The sequence below is a fragment of the Mirounga angustirostris genome, unplaced genomic scaffold (genome assembly GCF_029215605.1).
Source record: "Mirounga angustirostris isolate CCGP_5_RB_7025 unplaced genomic scaffold, mMirAng1.0.hap1 SCAF_4, whole genome shotgun sequence".
Lineage (NCBI taxonomy): Eukaryota > Metazoa > Chordata > Mammalia > Carnivora > Phocidae > Mirounga > Mirounga angustirostris.
In genome coordinates, this window is record NW_026991712.1 from 182680285 (window position 1) to 182706540 (window position 26256).

Below are 26256 nucleotides of genomic sequence, written 5' to 3' on the forward strand. Positions count from 1 at the left end.
AGCCCAGGGGCGCCTGGGTGGCTCAGTCGGTTAAGCTTCTGCCTTTCGCTCAGGGTCCTGCGACTGAGGCCTGAGTCGGGCTCCCCACTCAGAGGGCAGTCTGCTTTTCCCTCTCCCTCTGCTGCTCTCTCACTCTCTCTCAGATAAATAAATAAATCTTAAAACAAAACAAAACCACAGCCTGACTGCCCAACTAACTAGTCTTCAAGGGCTATCTGGATAATAATCAATTGTTCTTAAATAACACAAGCACATCTTCATGACATGAAAGCACTGTTGGATCTACACAAAAACTATGTTAGATTTAGAATTCCCTATGGAATTAAGGAAGGCTTAAGGAAGAATTTCTATTCAGGAAATAAAAGTTCCTTGGAAAAGAAACTATCCACTTAGAAGAGTAGTTCAGGATAATCTAGTTAAAAAAAAAAAAAAATCTTAATACTCTCTTTTACTTGGCTGTGATTACCAAAATTATCTCTAGTAAATAGTATTTTGCTTTCTAGGCCAAAGATTCCTATGTACAGTTGTTTCTAAAAAATAACTTTTGGGAGCCTGGGTGGCTCAGTTGGTTAAGTGACTGCCTTCGGCTCAGGTCATGATCCTGGAGTCCCGGGATCGAGTCCCGCATCAGGCTCCCTGCTCGGCGGGGAGTCTGCTTCTCCCTCTAACCCTACCCCCTCTTGCGCTCTCTCTCTCTCTCTCTAATAAATAAATTTTAAAAATCTTAAAAAAAAAAATAACTTTTAACAATAATGACAATAATTTGGTCCCTGAATTTGGAGCTGCTGATTTGTATTATTTGTACCTAGTTGAAAATTTAACAAAAAGCAGATGGAGTTAAATTTATGGACTCTACACTATTTTTTTTTCATTTTTAGTTTAAACCTCAGAATGTCTCATCTGAGTGATAAAAGGGGACATTAATAAACATTAGAGAAAAAAATATGTCTGACTCCTAAAAAAGGTTTTCCTGCCAGTATGTATAAACTAATTTTACAGAACATAATATACTCTGACTGTTCCCACATAACTGACAACTATCACTCTATCCCCACCCCAGCTTCTTTTCTTTTCCTTTTAAGATTGCTCAAGAATGGGGGCGCCTGGGTGGCTCAGTTGGTTGGGCAACTGCCTTCGGCTCAGGTCATGATCCTGGAGTCCCTGGATCGAGTCCCGCATCGGGCTCCCTGCTCGGCAGGGAGCCTGCTTCTCCCTCTGACCCTCCCCCCTCTCATGTGCTCGCTCTCTCTCATTCTCTCTGTCTCAAATAAATAAATAAAATCTTAAAAAAAAAAAGAAAAAAGAAAAAGATTGCTCAAGAATGAAATGAATACTACCTAATCTACGAAATAACAAATACTCTAATCACTGCTTTCAAAATATCACGCTTGAGAGGCAGAGATTAGGTCTTTAAACTCTAAAATAAAACATAAATAAATAAGAATATCTACATAAATCCAAAGGAACTCAATTAAATTACGTGGCCATAATTTTCATTCTTTTTAAAATACTATCACATTGGGGGCGCCTGGGTGGCTCAGTCAGATAGGCGTCCAACTCTTGATTTTGGCTTAGGTCATTGAGATCAAGCCCCACATCAGGCTCCGTGCTGGGAGTGGAGGCTGCTTAAGATTCTCTCTCTCTCCCTCTGCCCCTCCCTAACGCCCCCATAAATAAAAAAGATAAAATAAAATAAAATACTACCATATTGTCTTTGTAGAATATGTTCAGCTTACAGCCCCCATATCACATGCTGACCAAGATACTAAAAATTCCGTAGGCAAAGTTTATGTGCCAAGATGTACACCCTATCTCATGTCAAAAAAGATTTAAAGATATTTAGATTCACTTATTACAGAGTTGGAAAAACTACTCCTCAGGTCTGGCCAATTCGTGTCACTAAATGATGCTTCTGTTTTCATTAAATCCCAATGCAAAGGCCTCCTGAAGAGACTGTGCAAGAAGCTTGTGCAGAAAGAAGAAAGAAGATACCTACAAGACATAGGTGAAAAAGCAAGCACAGAAAGGACCGGGTGTGTAATAGAGCACTAACTAGAAGAGAAGTTTCAGCACTGCGACTATATGATGCGTTTGGGGAACTATCATAATAGAAAACTCATGAGCCTGAATTCCGTTTTTTAATGTTGTCATTATGCAAAAATGATTACATATAATATTAAATACATATTTACTGAATAATTATTCCTTTATATCCTCTCAGTGTTTATTCATAGGGTGCATTCAAAATGTATCTGTTGGCTGACCAATACAGGGTCATAAAAATACATCTTCCATTCAGTATTGTTACTGCTAGATATTCTTCAGGCCAAGGCATTAGAAATCAATTCCTCTGGAGGACAAGAAATCTGAGTGGAACAGACAGTTGGACTTAGGGGGATGGAAAGCAACCTTCTTGCTTTAAGTAGCTGCTCTTGAAAATCCTAGCTTGCTTTCAGATACACAGAACATATGACAACCAGAACCTGATCACTTGCAAGCTACGTATGTCCCCTGGAAACTAAATATGTCTTAGAGACATTTACTTTCTCTTTATTTGATGGTCATCATCTTTACTTCAGAGCAAAGAATGATCATCAGCTCTTGGTTATGGAGAGCACCAGCCATCATTATTCTTTCTCACCTGGTTATTCAAAGGCTGGTCTCGGGTCAGCGGTGCTGGCATCACCTGGGAGCTCGTTAGAAATGAAGACTCTCAGGTCCCACCCTAGGCCTACTGAATCAGCACCTGCATTTTAACAGGGCTGCTAGCTGGTGAAGAAGCACTGCTCTTACTGGACAGAAAGAACACGGAAGCAATTCAGAAGCCCCAGGATTAAGCCTCAGACCCATGACTTAACAGGTGCTTAAGAGTGAGCAAGACAGAATTTTTTAGCCTCGGTTCCTCAACTATAAATTGGAGGTAATATTACTCATTTTATTTACATACACACCTATCAAAGAGGGCTGTTCTGGGAATTAAAAAAAAAAAAGATGGATGTTAAAGCTCCCTGTAAATTATAAAGCACTCTACAAATACAAGGCACTACTGTTAATGATACATACAGCTTAATGACACCTGTCCTCATTTGATCTGTCACAGACCATCAGAGGCATGTTATTAGATTATACATTATTAAGATAAAAGGCCCCTCATGTGTCACAAACCTTTCAAGCTCCTAATCACACTGTAGTCAAATCCTTCTGTTTTCATTAAAAACTAAATGTCAACTAGGCCTCATAAAGGGATTTGAACACTGCTATTATCTTGCCCCAAATACCTGATTTATTCTTTCTTGGACTTCACTATAGTTTCTAAGACAACAAACTAACTGGTTTAACCCACTGCCAGGCCTAAGAAATGAGTGGCCCTGAAAAAGGCTGCTTTTGCCATTTCTGGCCCATTTAGCACCAGCCTCTCTTCTCCAAAGCAGAGCATGACCAGAAGGCTGCAGTTTACACACAGTATTTTAGATGCTATGTTTTATGCTAAGGGAAGAAACCAGTATCACAGCTTTCTCCTTATCTTAAAAGAAGCCTATGAGTCTTAAAAAATCCTAAATTGTATCCACAGTACCCAAAGGTTTATTATACCTTTCCCTTACACATCAAATGAATGCCAAGAAGAAGCTTTTTATGACCAGGGCTTTGTTAACCAAAGCTGGATGGCTTTAAAAATGAAAATCTAACTAATGGGTCAACTTATTTATTCATGAGATTCAGTTTCTATCAAACTTAGAGAATCAATTTACATCATAAAATGCTAAATCCATTAGCATTATAAGCTGCAACCTCAAACCAACTTTTCAGCGGCTTACCCAAATCTTTCTCAACCCGGAGAAACCAGGCTTCCTTCTACTATCTGAGCTGCTGTGTAGCCCCTGCTTCCACTGTCATCCCACACGCCACGGAGACCCTTATTGAGAATTCAGACTCCATGCAGGGGAACAGAAAAGGATTAACACATGCAACTGTGCAGCAACACTTTTAGACACAGTTTAACTAAAAAAAGAAAAAGAAAAAAAAAGTCTGCCCAGCACAAGAACAATCCCCAAGTCAGCCCAAGAGCAGAGAATTAGTACTATCAGGTGATCAGAAACAAAACCAAGGCAAACACTCACTAAATTCAATATTCAATATAATTATCATTAAAAGAATCACCACTGCAGCGTACTCAAAAACCACCATCAAGAGGTAAAGCCTACCAGAAAAGCTCCCACTAGCTCCTCAAAAAGCACTTGGTTTTGCTAGAACTAAAGATTTAACACACAAAAGGCACAAAACTGGGTACCTTTATGGACACTTTTTCAAGCTAAGGCTGCCAGGAGATGTAAGTTCATTCTCCATTAAGTAAATGAGAGAAGAGCCTATGGCATCAATGAGAGCTGGACAAGCAACTGGGCAAGTGCTCATCTGTGGGACAGGGAAGGTATGAGAGCAAGCTGCCCCTTTCCTGACCGAGGATTCAGGAGGGACCCCTACCAGTCTCTGCTGCTCCAAGAGAAGATCTGCTTCTTCCTTCTCCTTTTTGTATAGGATCTCCATCTCCTGAAGTCTAGAAGGAAAAGAAAAACAAGAGAGGAAAGAACAAACTGTGCAATCTCTGGGCTGTTTCATGAGTGCTACATACTGCATGTTTAAAAGAAGTGACAGTCATGGGGGCCACATCGTATCTGTGCATTACCTTTTCTCCATCTCCTGCTTCATATCAATCCCTTGTTTTTCCAGAAGTTCTCTCTGGGCAAATGTCCAGTCCACAGGCTCAGAGGGGGTCTCGGCAGAAGGAGTCTTCTCCCGCTCTGCCCGTGCTTGCTCCGGGTGGTTGAAACGAAACACATGGTTTTTACCCATGATGATACGGTTTCCTAGCACAAAACAGAAAGAGTTAAGAAGCCATTTTTTAAAGGTATACCTATCTAAGGTAATAACCTCACTCTCCCTTCATTTCCCTAAGGCAAAAAGAGAGCTTTTGTGGTTTTACAAGAACAGAAATCCTAACGCTATCATACTTCAATCTTTAAACAAAGAGTCAAAAATTAAAGAGTTGCTCACACAAACCACGTGTTCTTTACTAAAGACTTCAAACCTTTCCCAGTCTCAGGGGCGCCTGAGTGGTGGCTCAGTTGGTTAAGCATCCAACTCTTGATTTTGGCTCAGGTCATGATCTCAGGGTCCTGAGACTGAGCCCCAAGGGAGTCTGCTTCCTCCCTCTTCCTCTGCTCCTCCCCCCAACTTGCGTGCACTCTCTCTCAAATAAATGAATAAAATCTTTAAAAACAAAAGGAAAAAGCAAAGGACTTCAAAAAAACAACTTTCCCAGTCTCACCTGAGCGGAGTTGAACGGGCTGGGCCACCCTCTTGCCATTTACGTAGGTTTCTGAGCGTTCACAGGGCTCTAGGGTCACAATAACTAAGAAGAGCAAACTAGTATTAGCATCACAAACCAGTGGAATAAAACAATGGAAAGAAGATGACTGTGAAGATTCAGGGTAACTAGAATACATTCCTGCAACCAACCAAGTGGCAGAGCATCTATATAATAGTTCATTTTAGGGTATCAAAACCAGCCATGTGGCTAAGAGAAACATTTAAATGAATGTGACAAACCTCAGAAGAAGATGGGAAATGGTCGTTTTGGTGATATGTGACAGATCAGTCCATAAAACTGAAAACCATCAGAAATCTTAAGTATAAGATATAGGTACTGGGTGCCTGGGTGGCTCAGTCGTTAAGCGTCTGCCTTCGGCTCAGGTCATGATCCCAGGGTCCTGGGATCGAGCCCTACATCGGGCTCCCTGCTTGGCAGGAAGCCTGCTTTCTCCCTCTCCCACTCCCCCTGCTTGTGTTCCTGCTCTCGCTATCTCTCTGTCAAATAAATAAATAAAATCTTAAAAAAAAAAAAAAAAGATATAGGTACTAAACCAGAAACAGAAGATCAAAAGCAGCTAATATTTTGATTAAAGGAATGAGTCATTTAGCACAAAAATACCATTAGATTATTGTTCTGTTAGTAACCCAGACAAAAATCAAGACCGACTTTTTCTTCCCTTCTAGAAAAAATACATGCTGGGTTAAGATTAGGGGTCCTTCAAATCTCCCACTACCCAGGATATTTGTTCCTTTCTTACTTGTCTATTAAATAATTAACATTCAAGACCAAGCCTAATTGCCTATGTCCCGCTCAGTTCTTGGCAGTTACAAAAGGGCTCCTTTTGTCCAGGCTATTTTCATGTAAAGTAGCTATGTCTGTCCCTGCATTTGTAAGCAGGCCAGGTTTCTCCATTTTCAAATATTAGATTGTACAAAAAGTATCACTGAGAGAGACAGGGAATAGCAAGCCCTGGGGATTTCTAGTAATATAGAATGAAAAGGTTGTTGGAAAAGCAATGCCAGGAACTCTCACCGTCCCCACTGTTGTTTCTCTCGCTCCGGAAGATACAATGCTCTTCTTGAATGTGAGCCCCACTCAGCACGATGTCCTGGCGCCGTTCAGCATCTGCTTGGCCAACCCTGAACACAAGAGAAAGTGTTTCCCAGGGAAATTCAGACACAAAAAGCACTGAAAACAATGAACCTCTTTCTCCCAAAGAATATTCTTTGGTATGTACAAAAAAGGTATCGCTTCTTTTTATCAGAGGCTTTCAACTGCAAATTTTATTTTCACATATGATCAACCTCCCTACATTAGAATAAGAAACCAAGGAGCAAGGATACATCAATGTAACTCACTCAGCTTTATAAAAAGACACGAGTGAATTAATCTCCCTAATGAATTCATATAAGAAGTTAGAAAAAAAAATTTTTACTTAGGGTTTTTAGGGAAAGCTACATGTTAACTGGTTCAGATGGCTAAAGCACTTACATAATTTGGGAAGACAGGATAGTTTGTAACTATTTCAGACACAAAAAACAGCAAATCATTACAATTTTTCAACAAATAACTTTTTAGTTATTCAATCATTTATGAGAACAGAAAACAGTAAGTGACCAAAAGAAACAAATATACCTTGTAATTCCATCTTTGATGTAATAAAGCAGGCATTCAGACATTAGTGGGTCCTCATTGAGGTTAACAAGATGTGGGGTCTGAAAAAGGGTACAGATGATCAATTTGGAGCAAGTACCACTGGGTGGGCAGTGACAATAACAGTGACCTACAGGGGGGCCAGTGGCTTCCTGGATTAACCACAGTCCCTAGAAGAGGGATGTCTTTTATTCCTAGTTCCCAGCTGCAATTCCATACAAAAAGAAAACACTCTCTTCAGGCCTTCTCAAACTGCACTAATACATTCTATTTAAAAACAGGAGTTCAGGGATAAAGAACAAGATCCAATTCTTGATAAGGTCAAAGCATGAAGAACACAAAAGAAAAATAAGGACAGGACGATTCTCTGGATGGGTTAATCATAATTTTTGTAACTATCTGGACAAAAATCTTGAAGGGTAACAAAATATGCCACCCCAAAATATGCCACTTTGATATACTGATTATTTTGAGCTGAAGGCACCAGAAAAACAGCAAATGCAGGGAGAGGCTTTCTTTGAAACCCCTCTCATGCCTGAAGACAGGTCCTCCTAAATGGCCTCGGCTGCCATGTCCCCTCGGGAGTCCATTAACCAGGGAGGAAGGACTTGAATCCCAGGAAAGGAGACCAGAAGTCAACACCACACTCAGACTTTGTCACAAACGATCACACCTTCCATCTGTTCTTCCAAGGGCCCCTTCATCTTTCCTGAAAATCATTTATTCCCTCCTGAGAGGCCTACATCCCCACTCGCCTTTTCCTACTAGGATGGTATTTAAGTCTGAATTCTAAGCCATCTTGGGGAGTCACTCACTTTCCCTTGGGTAGCTCCCACACATACACGAGGCAGACACGTTAATATGTTTATTTTTGTTTTTCTCTTATTAATCTTTTATTACAGGGCTCTCAGCCAAGAACTAAAACGGGTAGAGGGAAAATTATCTTCCCTTCCTACAATCTCCAGAAATGCTTTTCATTTATTTTATAAAATTGTTTTTTTTTTTTTCAAGATTTTATTCATGAGAGAGAGAACGATAGAGAGAGCACAAGCAGGGGGAGAGGCACAGAGGGAGAGGGCGAAACAAACTCCCTGGCAAGTAGGGAGCCCAGTGCGGGGCTCGATCCCAGGATCCTGAGATCATGACCTGAGCCAAAGGCAGACACTTAACCCACTGAGCCACCCAGATGCCCCTATAAAACTGCTTTAAAAAATGGGGGACTGGGTGGCACAGTCAGTTGAGCATCTGACTCTTGGTTTTGGCTCGGGTCACGATCTCAGGGTTGTGGGATCAAGCCCCACACTGGGCTCTGCACTCAGTATGGAGTCTGCTTGAGATTCTCTCACCTCCCTCTGCCCCTCCTCCCCCTAAAATAAATAAATCTTTAAAAAAAAAAAAAAAAGTCCCCACATCCCCTGGCATTTCCCTCTATAATTTTTATCACTTCTTCCATGGTCTCAGCTATTGTCTTTAGTTTATTAGTCTTTACATTAAAGAGAAATTAAAATCACTGACGTTCAACAATATACACATCTTGTAAAAATCTTCTTCATCTAACTCTAATGTTTCTAAAATCTTTGAAAAACCAACCTTCTTTGGTGAAAATACCCCACTGGAATCCAAAAATAAGTCACATGGTCTTGGGGTCAAAATCTACTCAAGACAGTGCCAGCAAATGTGAAAAAATGAAAGAAGAATCAGATGAGAGGGTTAAGAACAGGGAAGAGAAAGATGATTAAACAGAAACTAGAAAAAACTCTACATCAGCATCTGCCTCTGTAGTCTAAGAGCTCTGCTGGTTTGAGAAAGTCAAGTCCCTCTGTGGGCAGTGTTCTTTAAAGCCCATTAGGACACTGGCCTCAGAAAAAGGAGATCCTGGAAACAGGTTTTGTCTGTTTGCCCCTTGCCTTAAAAGTATTTCCCCCGACCCAGTTTTATGGAGGTATGATTGATAAGTAAAAATTGTATACATTTAGGTTGTACAACATGTTTTTTTTTTCTTTAAGGTGGCGAATGTGCATGCAATGATTACCACAATCAAGTTAACACATCAGAAACAGGTTCTAAAACTGAATCTGGATGTAGCCAGTGGTGTATCCCTTCCTTTCCTGAGGAAGTCTAGAAAGTTAAAACAAGATGCATAAAATTAAAGTAAGAAAAAGCTTTGGAAACAGAGATCTCAGTGTGGAATTCCGTGCTGTTTATATCACACCACTTATTTAAATTATTTATGACTTGTGTTAAATGCCATCGTTTTACAAGTTGTTACAAAAATTTTCCATATAGTTCTTAACACTCAAAGACGTTGTAAAATCTCTTTCAATATACACAAAGGCACAAATCTGATCAAACCCGTAACTGTTAAAATCTCCACAATCCTAAGTATACTATCTCAACAAATAATGTCTTACTGAAGGAAACACTATTAAACTGAAAATCACAGACTGCTGGCAATACACACACAAAATACTGTTATTGTTATTCCAGTTCTACGACGTGTACCAAAAATGTCTTTAAAACCATCTTCTTTGTTGAAAATAATGCAATGGAATTCCTAAAAAAAAGTTATGTGACCTTGACAGAAAAACCAAACCTAAAGAATCCTAGCAAAAACCAGGAATATTTCCTATCACATAAACACAAAAATGGAAACCCCCCTGCCCATTCTATGCCAACCTAGAGAGATCATCATCAGACCCCACAGAACATGTGTAAGTCTCTGATAGGCAAGCTGGGGTCATCTGAAATGAAGAACCATTTATTACTGGCATGAATATATCTGCTTTGTAAATAAATAAATATGTTCTATTACTGTCATATAAGAAGCACACAAAAATAATTTGTAACAGTTTTCCAATATCTAAGAATAACTAGGAAGCAACTTAGTAAAACAAAACAAAACAAAACCAAAAAAAACCCAAAAACCAAAACCTACCTTACTATTCTAATTAGCTACAAGGAATCTACTACCTAACAACTATAAGATTATGTAAGTGGGAGGGTACTATTGGAGTCATTAAAAAAAAAAAAACCTAAGAAAGGAGCAGAGGAGGCTAGAAGGGTGAGGACAGGAATTGCTTTACTCAGTATAATGGTTGTCTGTAACACAAACTACAAAAACAAACTTGCGTGGTATTTTTCTACACAAACCTGAATAGCTGAAATTGCTTCCAAAGAGTTATAAATCAGGGCTGCTGGCATCTGTGGGAAAATCTACATAGAAAGAGTAGCCAAACTGAAGCAAGGTATGTGAGGTGAGAGGCTGGGAATTTAAGAGAAAGCAACAATGCAGATGAGTAAACATACTGAATCATGACCAGAAGTTATACTGCCTTGGGTTTTATTTTGTAAATAGCAAATACGATAGGCATTTTAGAAACAGACTGCCCCTGTACTGTAAGATGAAATCAGAAATGTCTGAAATTAAGACAAATCTCAAGATAAAAATGAAGGGAGGAGGGGCCAGCCCTGAAAGACCAGAAGTGCCTCAGTGACCAAGACAAACAGGAAGTGCTTCTGTTGGGTTGAGTTTCACAACAGGTTCCTACCTTCTTAGGTGAAAAAACTCCCAGGGTTCCTCCGTCTTCCCGAATGGCCACTCCCATCTCAGCCAACAAGGCCTCTCTAGAAAAACAACAAGCACATCAGAATACCAATACCAAAATGTCAATTAAATCAGTCTCTTGTGAACTGGAAAGTAAAGCATGCAAAGCAAAAACTATTGTCTGTGTTAGTAATACAAATGTGAAAAATCTGTCTATCCCGTCATTCATGAGAATTTAAGGGAAACAGCACATTCAAAATAAGTTCTGTTCCCATGTTAGGTAAAGCTGAATTCACCCAAATAAGAACTTTGTCTCATCTGACTTTGGAGGCAGACAGTAATTCATAAATAATATGTCTATTAATATAAAAAAAAGGAAGACGGGTATTCCTTAAGGCCAGACATCTAACTCAAAGAACATTTCTTCAAAATCTAAGAAAGCAATCAGAAAGTAACTTGGATATATGAAGACTGTCTGTAAGCGTGATTTTCTCAAATGTGATGCTCCCATGCCCAACATCATATTGATTCAAGAATTTTAGCTTAAAATCCCTATGATAAGAGGGGCGCCCGGGTGGCTCAGTTGGTTAAGCATCTGCCTTCGGCTCAGGTCATGATCTCAGGGTCCTGGGATTGAGCCCCACGTTGGGCTCCTTGCTCAGCGGGGAGCCTGCTTCTCCCTCTCCCTCTGCCTGCCTTTCTGCCTACTTGTGCTCTCTCTCTCTCTGTCAAATAAATAAGTAAAATCTTTAAAAAGAAAAAAATCCCTATAATAAGAATATTCTAATTGTTTGATACATCCACTGCATCAATACATCAGCACTTACTTCTACCTCATCTTCCATGAAGGGGGAAGACAAGTCTGACCTTCTTTTAATGTATATTCATCCCAAGAGGAAAAGTATTATTTTGGGTTATGCTCACCTTCAGGTAGATAACTGAGAGGTTAAAGTAGAAAAGGGATTTTAAAAGTCTGCAACTCAAACTACTTCACCTCTTACCAAAGAGGTTCTATAAAACATAACTCAGACAATCATCAGATAGCTTTATTATTTGGGCCTTTATCAAAGGCAGTTGTTTTACAAAGTAAAAACTCTATCCCAGGGTACCTGGGTGGCTCAGTCAGTTAAGCATCCAACTCTTGACTCTCGATTTCAGCTCAGATCATGGTCTCTAGGTCATGGGATCAAGCCCCGCATTGGGCTCCATGCTGGGTGTAGAGTCTGCTTGGAATTCTCTCTCTCCCTCTGCCCCCCCCCCCACCCTAAAAAGAAATGTTTAAAAAAAAAACCCCTATCCCTCAGTATCTTCCATTTTACATGGACCCTGAACACGATGCAGTATGGTAATGAGCACAGGACTCCCTAGAGTAGTCTAACTATATAAGCTCTGCTAGGGGAAGACCTAGAGCAGGCTGAGTTCTGTTCTGTTCTGTGGTTGGCAAGGGGGCCCTTCATTTTTACTTCCAGCTCAACTTCTCCTTCTATAAAAGGAATCCCAGTTCCCCTGAGAATGTGCAGACAACCCTGAGAGCTTAACTTGCTGACCTCTCCATTCTGATGGCCTCTGTTTTACGCAGCTTCTCCTCCCAGGTCTCATTCAGCTCAGCAATGATCTTCTCCGATTCCTAAGAGGAAGTCCACAGTTAAAGTGAAGAAGAGCCTTATGATGTAACACGCTATGTCTAGGAAAGACAGCAAGAAGCACACAATGCCCTTTGTGGGTATGAGGCAGAATCTAATACAATGAGATTCTATTCCTTTCTTAATATTATGTGCAATAAAATTCATGAAGACTAGGTCTAACATTAAATCAGCCCTAGATATATAAATTCTCCTAAGTCCTAATAAAAATGCCCAAGGAGTGGGTGTGCATATGTGTGTGTGTAGAAAGAGGAGTAACATTAACATCCCCAAATGCAGGACTCTATTTCTGAAAACCACTTCTACAAAAGAATAAAGCCACCAAACAATTGCTTTTGTTTCACTATAACTTCACCATAGCCTGATGGGGCTCAGAACGTGTTCCCCTAAAATATGGCATCTTGGCATATTGACTATTTTAAGCTGAAGTAATTTGAGAAATGGTTTCTGCAGGAAGGACTCTGAACTCCTCAAGCAGGTTTTAAGACCCTCATGAGAGGAGCCTTCTTACACCTGGAGGAAAGGAGCATCCTCATCTCCAAAGATGGAAGAACACTAAGAGGAATCTGAACAAACAGGCATTGATAAGTTCCCCCCAGGTCCTATCATAATTTCCCACAACTCTTCCCTCTTTATCAAACCTAGCAAAAAAAATGCTTTAACACTTCTTTGGGTCTTTATTTCCTTATGAAGGTTCCCATGTCACATAAAACTTATATTAAATAAATTTGTGTGCTTTTCTCTTATTAATCTGTCTTTTGTTTGCAGAAGCCCCAGTCAAAAACCTGAAGGGTAAATGAATATTTTAATTCCTCTACAACATAACACCCTTCTGAACACAACCCAATACCTGATAAGAGAAAGGGTTAGTATTAATCTCAGCCGAAGGCATATAGCCACTGAAGTGACAGTGTCCCGCTGAGTTTTTATGAATGCCAGAAATTAAGAACATGTTTCCTGCTCTCAGGGAGTTTACTGTATATGAGGAAGAGAGAAGTAACTGATGATTCATTCATTCAATAATTATACAGAACTACATTATATGTTAAGCCCTGTTTCAGGCAACTAGGGATGTGGCAGGGAAAAAATCCTTGATTTCACGAGACTTACATTCTAGTAAAGAATGTAATCAATTTTAATCAATAATTCAAATATACAGTACATGGGATAGTGGCAAGTGCCTTGGCGAAAAAGGAAGAAAGGGAAAGGGGTAAATGAGGGAGCAATTTGGAATGGGGTTGTCAGAACAGGGCTCGCTGACAAGGTTCTGTGTGAGCAGAGACAAAGCAGGAGCTACCACATGAACATGTGAGGGAAGAGGTAAGAAATGCCTGGCATTTTCCAGGAACCACAGTGTGGCCAGAGCAGTGCGCTCGCAGACTGTGAATGGGTAGGGCAGGAGAAAACAACAGAACACTGTGTCACGTGCTAGAACTGAAGTGTTCACAGGTCGCTGGAGAATGCGTGAGCATAAGAATGACGCTCAGACTGATGAATGAAGGACAAGTAGGAAATCAACTCGGTGAAAAATGGAGGGAGGAAGACGACCTGAGGACAGACACATGCAAAAAGCAGAGGAAGATCTGGTCATGGAGACGAAATTAGAAAGCCCAAAGATGATGCCAGGAGCATAAGAGTGATGAGATGCCAGTTCTGATGACAGCAGCACTAGTGATTCAGGATGAAAACCCTGCACAGTTTACAAAAGAGCTCACTGTTTGATTATTTAACAGGCCATTGTAAGAAGCCTCTGGGATCTGAAAACATAATCATCTGCAAAGAAAGAAACAGTGAGCACATAATACAATCAATCCTAAGGTGTCTGCGATTCGGTTTTCCGGAAGGAGGCATGGGAGCGTGTTAAAGAGCCACGAGTGAGAATTCCAGGCGGCAGCTGCAAAAGCAAAGGAGTACAGAAGTCAGGAGAAACAGACAGGGGAGCATCATGATGACGACAGTGAAGAACAACTAGCTAAGCAGGGCAAAGAGAAAACTGATGAGCGAGTTAGAAAAGGTAGAAACATCAGTATGGTTCCCATGAAGGGGGCCGCTGAATAGGTACTCGTTCAGAAAAGGGTCAGTCACAAAGGGGTAGATGCCAGAACAAGTCAACAGAGGGAGTGGGGAAGGTGGGGAGGAAAGACAGAACCACCTAAATTGCTCTCATTTAACTCTCCCAACACCCAGGGGCTGAAAGACTCAAACAGCTACCTGAACAGCATCTCTCCAGTGGCCTCCAAGAGGACAGATCTAGCCTGCAGTGCACGTACCCCTCCCAAGCTGAGACAGGAAACAACGTGCCACGCTAGAGGGCCAGCAACCAAAAACACCCATACAATTTCAGCAAGGAGGGAGATGGCCAGGAACCAAGTGGTCAGTAAGCACCACAGAAGTTACTCAAACAACTCTAACAGAGTAGTACTAAATGCTTTTGCATAGGACCGTAAGAGGGCAAATACGAGACAAGTTGGCACCATAGCCTACGTGATAGCAAGGCTTATTAAAGACAGCTGGGTAGAAACCTTTACGATCTCAAAATGGTAACTTCGAAAGAAAGGACTAGGACAACAGGCTGCCCAAACAGAGCATCTAGACTAGTGTTTATTATACAGAGTGTGGCGCACAAGCCCTGATCTTGGTGATGGAATACAAACTGACCCATGAGAAACTTAAAATTTTTTTTCCTGGTTGGTTATTTTCAGGAAAAGATCATGTCTGATAAGAGATTTATCTGGCTGTACAAAAGCTATTCTATTTTGGGGCAACTGTAAATTCACCCAAGGTAGCAAAATCAGTCTAGGGATCCTGTTGTCATTCTGCTGCCAATTCTAAGGTGAACTCTCTAATTTTACTTCCCACCTGGAGGGTAAATCAGGACATGATCTCTTTGTAAAAAAAAGAGATTTAATGAGTTAGCTGAATATGGTATTCTTTTATTTTTCATTATAGCTTCACGTTGCAATTTTTATGTTGTCTAAAAAGCTATTTTTTAGGGGCGCCTGGGTGGCTCAGCCGGTTAAGCGTCTGCCTTCAGCTCAGGTCATGATCCCCGGGTCCTGGGATGGAGCCCAAATCGGGAGTCCCTGCTCAGTGAAGAGTCTGCTTCTCCTTCTCCCTCAAATAAATAAATAAAATCTTAAAAAAAAAAAAAAAAAGCTTATTTTTTAAAACTCTGAAGAAAGGTTAAAGAAAATGATATTAAGCAAAAGTTCAGTGCTAGAAAAAGCCATTTATTCCAGAACCATTCTAGAGATAAAGAAACTGGGGACCAGAGACGCTAAGGGACTAACCTGAGGCCACACTACATCCTGAGCCACTAAACCCTAGAGTGGGGTTTCCTGACTCTTGATGCTTTCTTCAATTAAGGTAGAATCACTAGGCTTTAAAGAAAATATTCTACAAAACAGCTCACCATCAATTAAGAAAGCATGAAGGATATTATTTCTTCAAGCCTGAATAGCAAACTTAGCTTAAATAAAACTGAGATGCCAACATTAGATAACTTTTGATCTCTGAGTTATCAACTTACCCTGCAGGCAGGCCTAGCACACTGGTGCCCAATGTTGCCTATTACCCACTCTAGAAACCCAACTTATAAGATTAAATTGAAATTGGGATGCATGCTTCAGAAATGAGGAGTCCGGACAATCTTTAAGGGTCCTTCCTTCCCACAGGTAGTACACACAAAAAAATTCCAAATAAAAACAGTGACATCAGGAACCTATTTTTAAAGCTCCAAGAAATGTTGGGCTCAGGCGCCATTCAACTTCGGTCTCACATCACGAATGTCTAGCTCTCTATGCAGCACTCGTTAACAATTATGTTCACACAGCTAAACACAATTTAATTTCTTTGTCATGATTCAGTTAAGGTGACAGAGAAATCCGCAGAACAAGTCAGAAATATTTCCACCAAAAAAACTACAGTTCCAACTGTGATATTTAAAAGGTTAAATGCTTACTACATGGAACATTCCCTGAAGCCGTCAGATAGCCAAGGTTTTACTGTACTGAACATAGTATGTTCCGTGTGTTCCAAGTGTGGGGCCCTTGGGCCGCCTAGCACAGCACCTGCCCTTGCATGCTTCTGTAATGGATACTTTGGATATTTATAGTCCAAGCCTAGGCGATGGCACTCATAGTACTAACTTTGATGCCAGATTAATAAACAAACCCCAGAGCCACCACACAGTAGCTATAGTTACATATTTAAAACCTTACTGAATAAGAATCCAAATCAAGGATACATACATCCCAACTCAGTTTGAGTTGTGATTAAAAAATGAAAGCAATTACATTTCACTCTTTTGCCAGAGAGGTTTGTGGAGGGGTCGAGATTGTTTATGATGAGGTAACATGGGTCTCTTCCATATGGAAAGAAGCTATTCAAAAAACGAAGCAGAAGCAACACGTTATGCAAAAGTATTTTACCAACTGATCATATTTTTAAAGTCAAAAATAAAGAGAAGCAAAGGGAAATAAAATGTTAGGGAAGTGAATTAACCTCTATTCCTGTTTTCCATTACAGTATTTTTCTCCTGCAGTATCATGGCTTAGGAACGTAGCTCCTAAACACTCAACAATGAAGTAGTCCAAAAATGAATTCTCAAGCATTTCTGTTGTATAACCACTGCCTTGCACTGTGCATGCAAGATGCTATCTGCCTGAGGCATTACAATGCAGGTCTGCTGGACTGAATTCTCTCACCATTCACAAAACAGGAGCAGAACGAAGGCACTTATGCCTCAGTGGACTGCCATGCTGCATTTAAAAACTCAAGATCCAATGCAAAACCATCAAGAAGCAATTTTCTAAAGGTAAGGAAAATGGAAGATTTCACTTATGCTGACTTAAAGGAAAATTAAAACAGAAATTTATTTTCTGATGAAAGTAATACAGTTTTGTTTTCGTGGGAAGTAGGAAGGTTGGGGGGAGGGTTCCCTGAATAATGGCAGTGTTATTCCCCAGAAACTATGTGGAAGACATTGGGTGACCTAATTCTTAAAGAGTCTGGTTAACGTCTTGACTCCTAACATTCAACGTTATTTCCAGTTGGTCCCATGTGGCAGTTAGGAAAATTGTTTTCTTTTACACCAAGACGTAAGTTAATGGAAATTATAATCTTATTTGTACACCAAGGCTTTAATAGGCAATATAAGTAAGATTCAAAATCCCCAAAGATAAAGAACATCTTATATTAAATAGTAAGTAGGAGATTTCACTTCTTTCCCACGGAACCCCTGCATTTCCCCCACTGGCCCAAACAGAACCCCGCACAGCAACTTTGTCACCAACGCCCATCGTGAAAACACACACACATAAAGCTGTCCTGCACAGGCTTCACTAATGTTTTTATTACAATTCCAAAGGCAATTTTACAAAAGCAGGAATTACCCTTCAATTTGCAACAATTAATGAAATGAAAAGATTTCTCACCCTTCTCCCTTTGCTAGGTATTTCAGAACTTTACCCACTTCCTACAAACAAGTTCTGAAGGAAGAAACAAGATCATTACTTTTGTTTCTGAACCACCTTAGGTTAGAAGTAAGTAAAAAATGCCAAGGAAAAAGGTAGACTGACTAAGAAGCAGAGGCCCAGTCTTCACATAAAATCTTTCTTGGCCTCACCTGAAAACTGAAATGAAACCTTCTGTCATCTTCAATTATCAAGCCTCATTCCCTTTTAGCGGTGAAAAGGCTCAACAAACCTTTTCCATCGTTCATTTGCCCAAGTGTGTTACTGTTCTCAACAGTGCTCGAGCGAGCGGCAGTTGTGGAGAGCGCTGAGTGCAACACAAAGAGGCCTGCCTACACAACTGCAACTTCCCAGCTCCTGAAAACACTTTCTCTGCCCTCCTTGTTTTCCCTGCCCTGGCCCTTGGGAATACAAAGGCCCAAAAGCGTGGATCACACGATCACCCTGGAGGCAATGAGCAGGGAAAGAAAAAGCATCTGTGATACTGTCACAGTGATTTGATGGATGGCACGGTCTGTTCTCACTGCAGTCACTGAGGGGAAGGAAGAAGCCAGGAATCAGCAGGTGCTGCTACTGCTCACTTTCATATTCACGAAGAAGACAAGAACATCCCCAACAGAGCCAAGCACAGACTGGGAGAGTGGAGCTGGGTGCCACAGCAGGTGGCCCTGCACGTGCAGGATGCAAGCACGCAACACAGCACTGAGGCCCCTGATCCCATGGGCGCCAGCACAGGAGGAGGCAGCCCTCCCACGGCAGTTATAATAGGGTTCCAAGACTTCCTATGAGCTTCCACAAGTTATCATTTCACATGTCTCTGAATAAGCCTGGTACAGCCACTCATATGCTCAAGCCTTCTTTTGGTTGTCTATTTATTTTACTAACACAGACATGGCTCTATACAGAATTCCATCTTCAAATGAATCCAAGTGCTTCTATCAAATTAGTTTCCAACTAAATTTCTAACTAAACAATGTCCCTGTGACTTATAAACTACCTGGGAATTAAAGGACATTATCTATTTATCAGTTATTTTCATGGCCAACCTATGATCTGGCCACGCACCTCTCTAATTTCTGCCTGGCCACGTGAGACTCAAGCATTCTGGTAAAAAGAAATGACCTTATAAAGCAGCACATGCCATTTTCAGGACACCTCTAAGAGTCAGAAAGTTCTTCCGTATCCTTAACAAAAATCTCGGTGATTTTCAAGACCAACTATGCTTTGTGGAGCTACACAGAACACCTTTCATTCAGTCTGAATTATTACTTACCTTTAGACGTTCAATGGCTTCCTCTCCTCCAGGTGTAGACATGATCCTCTCCTGAATACTGGTCACAGATGTTAAGCCCACCTGACTATTGAGTGAGCAGGAAGATGGAGATGAAGTAAGGGACCCCATGGATGCTGTGGAAAAATTGCCAGGGCGTTGATTCTCAGAGGCTAGCAAGTACCTATGCTTATTGTTCTGAAAATCTTTCAGATCTGGGAGACAGAAAGAAGGGAAGGCAGAAAAAGTGGAAAAGAGGGAAAGGAGCAGAGGGAGAAAAAAGACAGGAAGGAACACCAGCGTAAGAAAGGATAGTATTAAAGCGCCAAGACAAAGACATTATAATACAAAGACAAGTTATAATTGTTCTAGATGGCAGTTCTAAAACATGTCTGTCTTTAATACTGGTATCCTAGAGGTTAAGAACCACTTCTGAAACTAAAAAATTTAGAAACTAAAAAATTCCAGGGTGGGTTAACATTGTATTTGATAGGGGGTAACCAGAGCCTCAAAGGATAATAATGCTCAGGCACTCTCCGTAAACAAGACATGCTACATTCCTTCTATTCCTTCTAGAGCTCCAAATCTACAATGTTTTAGATTTCCAGTACTCTTAAATCCCAGTAGTTTGTAATGGTACAGGAAAAAAGATGAACATTTATTTATCAGTAATATCAAACTGGCCCAGTATTTTATGGCATTCAGCAAAAATTCCCAAGAAGATACTACAGTTAAAACAAAAATCTGTAGTGTCCTTTGTATAGCAACATGTCAACATGCTAAAAAGCATCTTTAACATACGCTTTTTTAAAAAAGGAGAGGTAAATGTAGAAATCACAAGAAATTTGTGTAAGTTCTGGTTGAGAACTCAGGGCCAATTACCTCAACAGGGAAGAACAATTAGCAAATTAATGAAGTTGGTACAGTTTACATTCATCTATTAGCACAAGCAAAAATCAAGGCTGATTATTTGCTTATTATTGCAAAGTGAGGCTCTTACTCTGCCTAACAGTACTCCATGAGTCACTGGTGAGCTGAGTTCCTAGTATGGAATTCAAGTTTCAGGGACATACTTTCACTTACTAAGGTCTTTAATAGAACTGTAAGTTTTGTTTTTAAATTTAGTGTTGATAAAAAGAGCCACAAACAACAAAATTCATTAATTTGCTGTTCGTACTTTCCTTCATTAGTCATCCCTGTCGAACAGACACCAGAGGAAAACCATAGGTATTGATGGATTTCTATTTTAAAATTAGCTTATGTTTAAAAATGTGAGAAAACCTACATTGCTTAAAATTCATACCAAAACTAACTTAAGTTTTCCTTAAATGATACGAGTCAATGCAGAGTCAGAAAACATTATTATTTGCTCTCGCTGGGTCTACTCATTTCTACTTCATCAAAGCCAGTTCTTGAAACCCCTTAAAACCAGTGGTTGCTCAAGACAGTTTGAAAACCACCATCTGCAAATATAGAACATAGGAAAACAAGCAAGTTTTAAAAGGGGGATGGGAACTGGAGCAAAAAATCAGCCATCAGGCGATGGCAGCAAGGTAGGAAAGAATAGGATGGGTGGAGCTGAGAAGGTCCAATGGACACATGCAAGCCCTAAAAGAAATTAAGAGTAGTAGACTGAAATGGAAATTCAGAAGTAGTCAGGGCTGCTTTCCTGCATGGAGACAAAATTAAAACTTAGTCATGCATAGCTTTTTGGGAGATGTCACAACTGCTCAGAAAAGAGTGAGGCAACAAGCTGGTAGCAGCACCAGCTGGGGCACAAAAGCAAGAACAAGATGGTGTCTTTCTCACATCAGCATCAGTCAGCTTCGGAAATCTCAGACAGAGCTGTTCCAGTCCAAGAGTCACTCTGTATTGGAGTGTTATTGTGTCCTCAAGGCCTAGCCTCATCACAGTGGCCAGGGCTACGTTTGCTTTCACCTATGTATTTCCTCCCTTCAAGCCCTATTACGTGCCTCATTAAATGAACAAGCAAATCAATTAAAACCTAAAACTTAACCAAGAAGTCAAGATTCTTCATTTCTTCTAAGATAAAAATCCCCTCATGAATTATCTTAAAAGGGTAAGAAATCATGTCCTCACCAACTTAATGATATCTATGGAGAGAACGAGGTGTGATCCTTCATAAAAATGTCTCATTTCGAACACACATTTTAGACACCCAAGTTTTTAAAATCTAATGTGTACTTCCAGAAAAGGAGAGGAAAAAAAAAAAGTTTTCCTAACCACTATGTAAGCTGAGGCCCAAGATACGGAGGAAACTAACTCAGCATAAGCACAGGTGGGTGCTAACCCAACACTCAGAGCTACTCAGTCAGGGATAGTTTAGCCAACCAGAAGTGATTGTTTTTAATTGTACATACACCAAGGCTCAGAATTACATAGCTAATTTAAAATGAGTTTTCTATTAAATAATCAGACACGTGAAGGATCTCAAGAGGCCAAAAAAGGTATAGTAATGATATTAAAAGCTGGGGCTCTGAGTTACACTATCCAATCGAACTACACAGAAACCATGGGATCTCTGGAGCAAATTAACCACCCAGGCAAGGGTGTCCTCATGGGTAAAATGGGCCTAACAATCTTTTCCAGAATCAGTGACAGGATTAAGTGAGATAATACATTCAAGGTCACTATAAACACGCAGGAAATGTGAGCTGCTGTCACCGCTATCATCATCCTCTAGGACTTTGGATTCAGTTTAATCACATAAGTGGAAAAACTGAAGAGCAGAAGCAGCAAGAGACTCTTAACCCTCTAAACTACTTAACCCATAAACTGAAATTCAGCAGCGTTTGCTACATGGAGAAGGGCAAAAACAGGATCATTTCTGAATCTACAGTATGCTCTGTCTGGGATTTCCCTGTTAGGATTGCTGGCATGCAAAGCTCATTTTAAGGCTGATCCAGCAGAGGCAGATTAGCAAATCAGAGTACTGGAAATAACCAATACATGAAATACACACATTTGCCTCCACTTCCAGAGTAATCATCGATCAATGGATCAACTGAAGGTAAGCAGGAGGGAAAATACAAGAAGGGTCAAAGTTCAGGTTCAGCAGTGACACAGAGAGGGAACAGAGCAGCATTTGGGAAGATGAAAAAAATTAACACTTAAAATAGATTATCATTTTGCACACTGTATTCATTTAAACTCAGGTGTTAATCAGTAAGAAGAACTAAACTACAAGAGACTTTGAAAATCTTATTAGAATTTAAATATTAATTTTTCACTCAAAAAATAAAAATATACTTTATCAAATAAACCCATATACTATTCTACCTGAATCATCCAGTTAACTTCTGATTAGGCATTATGCAAGGAGATCACGGAGGTTAAAAAAAGACTCATTTTAAGACAACACTGTAAAATAGTATTCTCTGAAAGTCTAGTTCTTGAATTTGACAGAAAATGGATATTTTTCCCTTCATGTGTTCATAGGGAGCTGGGTGGGGAGTGTCCTTCAATCATTCTGCAGGAGGGGAAAGATACCACTCAAAGGTAAATCTTATCTGAAAGGGGACTGGAATGGTGGATTTGTTACACATATATTACCACTACTACATTAATCCAGAGAAGCCCCAGGACAAAAACAAAAATTTCAAGTACCAATTTTACAACATGATTAATTTCTCCGTGAGAATAAACTCAACATTCCAAATAAACTTCACTGCTGATCTAAAATGAAAATCTAATAAAAATACAAGCGGTAACATATTTACATTTTAAAAACTAATTTCATGAGTTCAGCTGGATAGCCTGGTACATACTATATAAAGAAAGATTCTGAGATCATTTTCGTTGATTTTTTTAAAAGAAAAAACAAAAACAAAAAAAACTCTGTTATACCATCTAACTTCATCATGTTCTTTGAATCTAAGTTTAAATATAAGAACTCTAAAGAGGAAAAGATTAGAGTTTATGTTGATCCTTAATTCACTTACTATCAATAATATCTCCCAGCCCCTGAGCACGAAGAAGATCCTTCAGCCGTGTCACCTCCTCCTTTAATTCACGAACCAGTTTGGCATTGGGGTCCTCATTGATAACAGCATTGCACTTAATTTGTTTTGCACGATCTGCGTATCTATATCCGAAAAGAACATTCATTCTTGCCATTCCTCAGATACTCTACTTCTCATAAGTAACATGCCATTATTTCTAACTCTAAATCAAACAGCTTGAGTATTTACACATTTTATGAGCCTTACTAATAACATACGCATAGAAAGTTTTATAATATCTTATCAAGATGAGGAAAAAGGCTCAGATGAATTTTAGTGAGTTACCCAAAATCATAAAAGAAATAAATACCAAAAAGAAGACTCAAAATGCATTTGTGAGACTATATAGGGTTCTTTCCATCACTGGGAGAAGAGTAGAAAGTTCCAGATTAAAGTAATGAAAACTATTCATAAATAGAAATACAGCTGACCCTTGAACAACGTGGGTTAGAACTGCACTTATAATCAGATTTTTTTTGATAAACACAGTCCAGTACTGTAAATGTATTTTCTCTTCTTAATTTTCTTAATAACATGTTCTCTCCTATAACTCACTTTATTGTAAGAAAACATATGGCTTATATGCATATACATATGTATTTGTACAACTTACAACATACAAAATACGCATTAATCAACTGTTTATGTTATCAGTAAGGCTTCTGGTCAACAGCAGGCTGTTAGGAGTTGAGTTTTTGGGGAGTCAAGTTATATGCGGATTTTTGAGTGTGCAGAGGGTTGGCACCCCTAACTACTGTGTTGTTCAAGGGCCGACTATATTCTATTAGTGAACATCCTGTAATTTTTTTTTTAACACTATGTGTACTCATAATTGTATTACTTGTTAAGAGCTGAGCATCTCTATAATGATGAAAACCACAAGGGAACTTCTTTTTACAGAAATGAAAATCGTAACAAACTGAAATTGAAAACCATAAACAGGTAAATTCTATTATAATAAAAATCTCCCCCGCCCAAAAAAATAAATAGAAATCTCCCCCAAACCATGTTTTCCCTGTTATGAGAGGGATGGATCATTACTTACATAAAAAATTACCCATATAGCATAAGAAAACCAATGGCATAACAAAATGACTTAGGGTGGCACAGTATTCTATTTAGCTATCAAGAGCAATTGGAGTACCTCAGAGTGCTCAAAGTTTCATCATAGTTGATATCTGCTGGGCTCAGAGCAGCAACCATTGCAGTCCGAGAATTGCCACCTAAGAAGATGAATCATGGTTATTGCAAATCATATTCATTTTAGAAAGAAGAATTTTATTAAATTTATGTCAAATTAGACAACACCATCTCAAATCCTAAGATTTAATCAAGAATCAACAAATGTCTTGAATGCTCCCATGCCGGGCACTGTCATACTGTTAATCTTGGTGTTTGTATCTACTGTGACCAGTTCTCCTCTCCCCACTCCAGTTAAGACCTCAGCCACTCCACCAAAGTGCTCTTAATGAGTCAAAGTCACAGTGACATGGACAGTCCAGCAGGCCATTCTCACTCTCTTCCTTCTATCAGTGTCATTTCCCTTCTAAAAGGAAGGAGGGAAAGAGGCTAACAGAACAGAGAATAAAGAGAATGACCTGAAGGTCCAAAACCATCAGCAAAAACGTAACATGAAGTTTCCAAAGAGGTTTGAAGAAGGAGCAATAGTTTGAAGCAGGTGTGGTTAGGAAGAAAACCACACCACCACACCACAGTCCACGTTCCCAGGTCAACAAGATGGGGGAGAAAACCCTGATTAAAAAGTAAGCATAACATAATTTAAAAAAAAAAAAAAAGGTAAGCAAATCCAACCAGCTTAAATCAAGAGTAACATGGATATCTGGAGATTATTTTTCTCCAAAACAAACATATAAGACAATTAACCACAAAAGATAATCAATAAACAGCTTTAAAAAGGTAACTACACACAAGTGATCAACGTACCTAGATTTTCTCGAAGGAGCCAAGTAAGTACAGAATCCCTGTAAGGAATAAAATCAGTCTTCTTCTTCTTCTTACTCTGTTAAACAGAAAGAAATGGTCTTAGTATTGTTAGGGAGGAAAAATTCACTTGAAAGGCAAACAAGTCCAAAATTTCTGAGTAAATTATAGTAGAACCCTATCACTGTTGAAATTTAACACTCATGGCTTCAATTCTTCACCATACCCAAAGTTCATGCAATAAAGTAATTTTTTCTTTTTATATTTTATTTTGAAAAATTTCCAGTGTACATGACAGTTTAGAGAGTAGCATAATGACCGACCATATATCCATCATGCAACTCCAATCATTATCAATATTTTGCCAATCATGTTTCTATTATCCCTCAAACACTTTATACTTTTTCTTCCTGAACAATTTTGGAATAAATTGCAGACACCATGCCCTTTTATCCCTAAATACTTCAGCAGATAAGGACATTCTCTTACACAGTCACAGTTCAATGACTGAGTTCAGGAAACCTTTTTTTTTTTTTTTTTAAAGATTTTATTTATTTATTTGACAGAGAGAGACAGCTAGAGAGGGAACACAAGCAGGGGGAGTGGGAGAGGAAGAAGCAGGCTTCCCGCCGAGCAGGGAGCCCGATGCGGGGCTCAATCCCAGGACCCTGGAATCATGACCTGAGCCGAAGGCAGGTGCTTAACGACTGAGCCACCCAGGCGCCCCAGAGTTCAGGAAATTTAACATCAATATAATACTATTATTTAATATCCTGTCTATATCATATCTTTTACAGCTGGTAGCGTTTTAAAGCAAATCCAACATTTCACCTATAAATAAATATTTCAGATACATATTTCCAACAGAGAAGGGGTTCTTTTTTTTCTTTAAGTCTCAAACAATGAGTTTTTACTTTTGCAGAGGGGCAAATATAAATCCTGGGCATTCCAGGTTAGATGTGCAGGAGCCAAGTCATTTAGTTAACGAATTTACTTGGCCAATCACCAAATCATTAAGTGGACTGTTGCATCTCTAACAACTCTTATAAAAGTAATACACATTTGGTTTCTTTAGAAAGAAATCACACTCCAAATAAATTCAACCAACAGAATTAGGACTCAAAGTGAAAAGGTCTAAGTGATGTGATTTGCTAATCTGGAGATTTGTAAAGACTGCAAGATGAATGGTCTGGGGCGCCTGGGTGGCTCAGTTGGTTAAGCGACTGCCTTCGGCTCAGGTCATGATCCTGGAGTCCCAGGATCGAGTCCCACATCGGGCTCCCTGCTCGGCAGGGAGTCTGCTTCTCCCTCTCCCACTCCCCGTTTGTGTTCCCTCTCTCG

At 39.7% G+C, this 26256-nt stretch overlaps 1 protein-coding gene across 7 annotated transcripts in view; it reads right to left on the bottom strand.

Moving 5' to 3' along the window:
- KIF1B (kinesin family member 1B) overlaps positions 1–26256 on the bottom strand; it is a 142535-nt gene that overhangs the window by 60878 nt on the left and 55401 nt on the right. For 3 of the 7 annotated variants that reach the window (XM_045898724.3, XM_045898729.3, XM_045898725.3), the window contains exons 10-21: positions 24919–24994; positions 24119–24197; positions 22915–23057; positions 21936–21977; positions 18956–19167; positions 12113–12192; positions 10570–10645; positions 7004–7083; positions 6401–6507; positions 5324–5407; positions 4682–4862; positions 4480–4552 (exon numbers count right to left, since the gene is read on the bottom strand). In XM_045898724.3, the coding sequence (XP_045754680.2) occupies positions 4480–4552; positions 4682–4862; positions 5324–5407; positions 6401–6507; positions 7004–7083; positions 10570–10645; positions 12113–12192; positions 18956–19167; positions 21936–21977; positions 22915–23057; positions 24119–24197; positions 24919–24994 (1233 nt within the window). The remainder of the gene's footprint in view (positions 1–4479; positions 4553–4681; positions 4863–5323; positions 5408–6400; positions 6508–7003; positions 7084–10569; positions 10646–12112; positions 12193–18955; positions 19168–21935; positions 21978–22914; positions 23058–24118; positions 24198–24918; positions 24995–26256) is intronic. The other 4 variants (XM_045898728.3, XM_045898730.3, XM_045898731.3 and 1 more) reach the window with 2 other exon arrangements.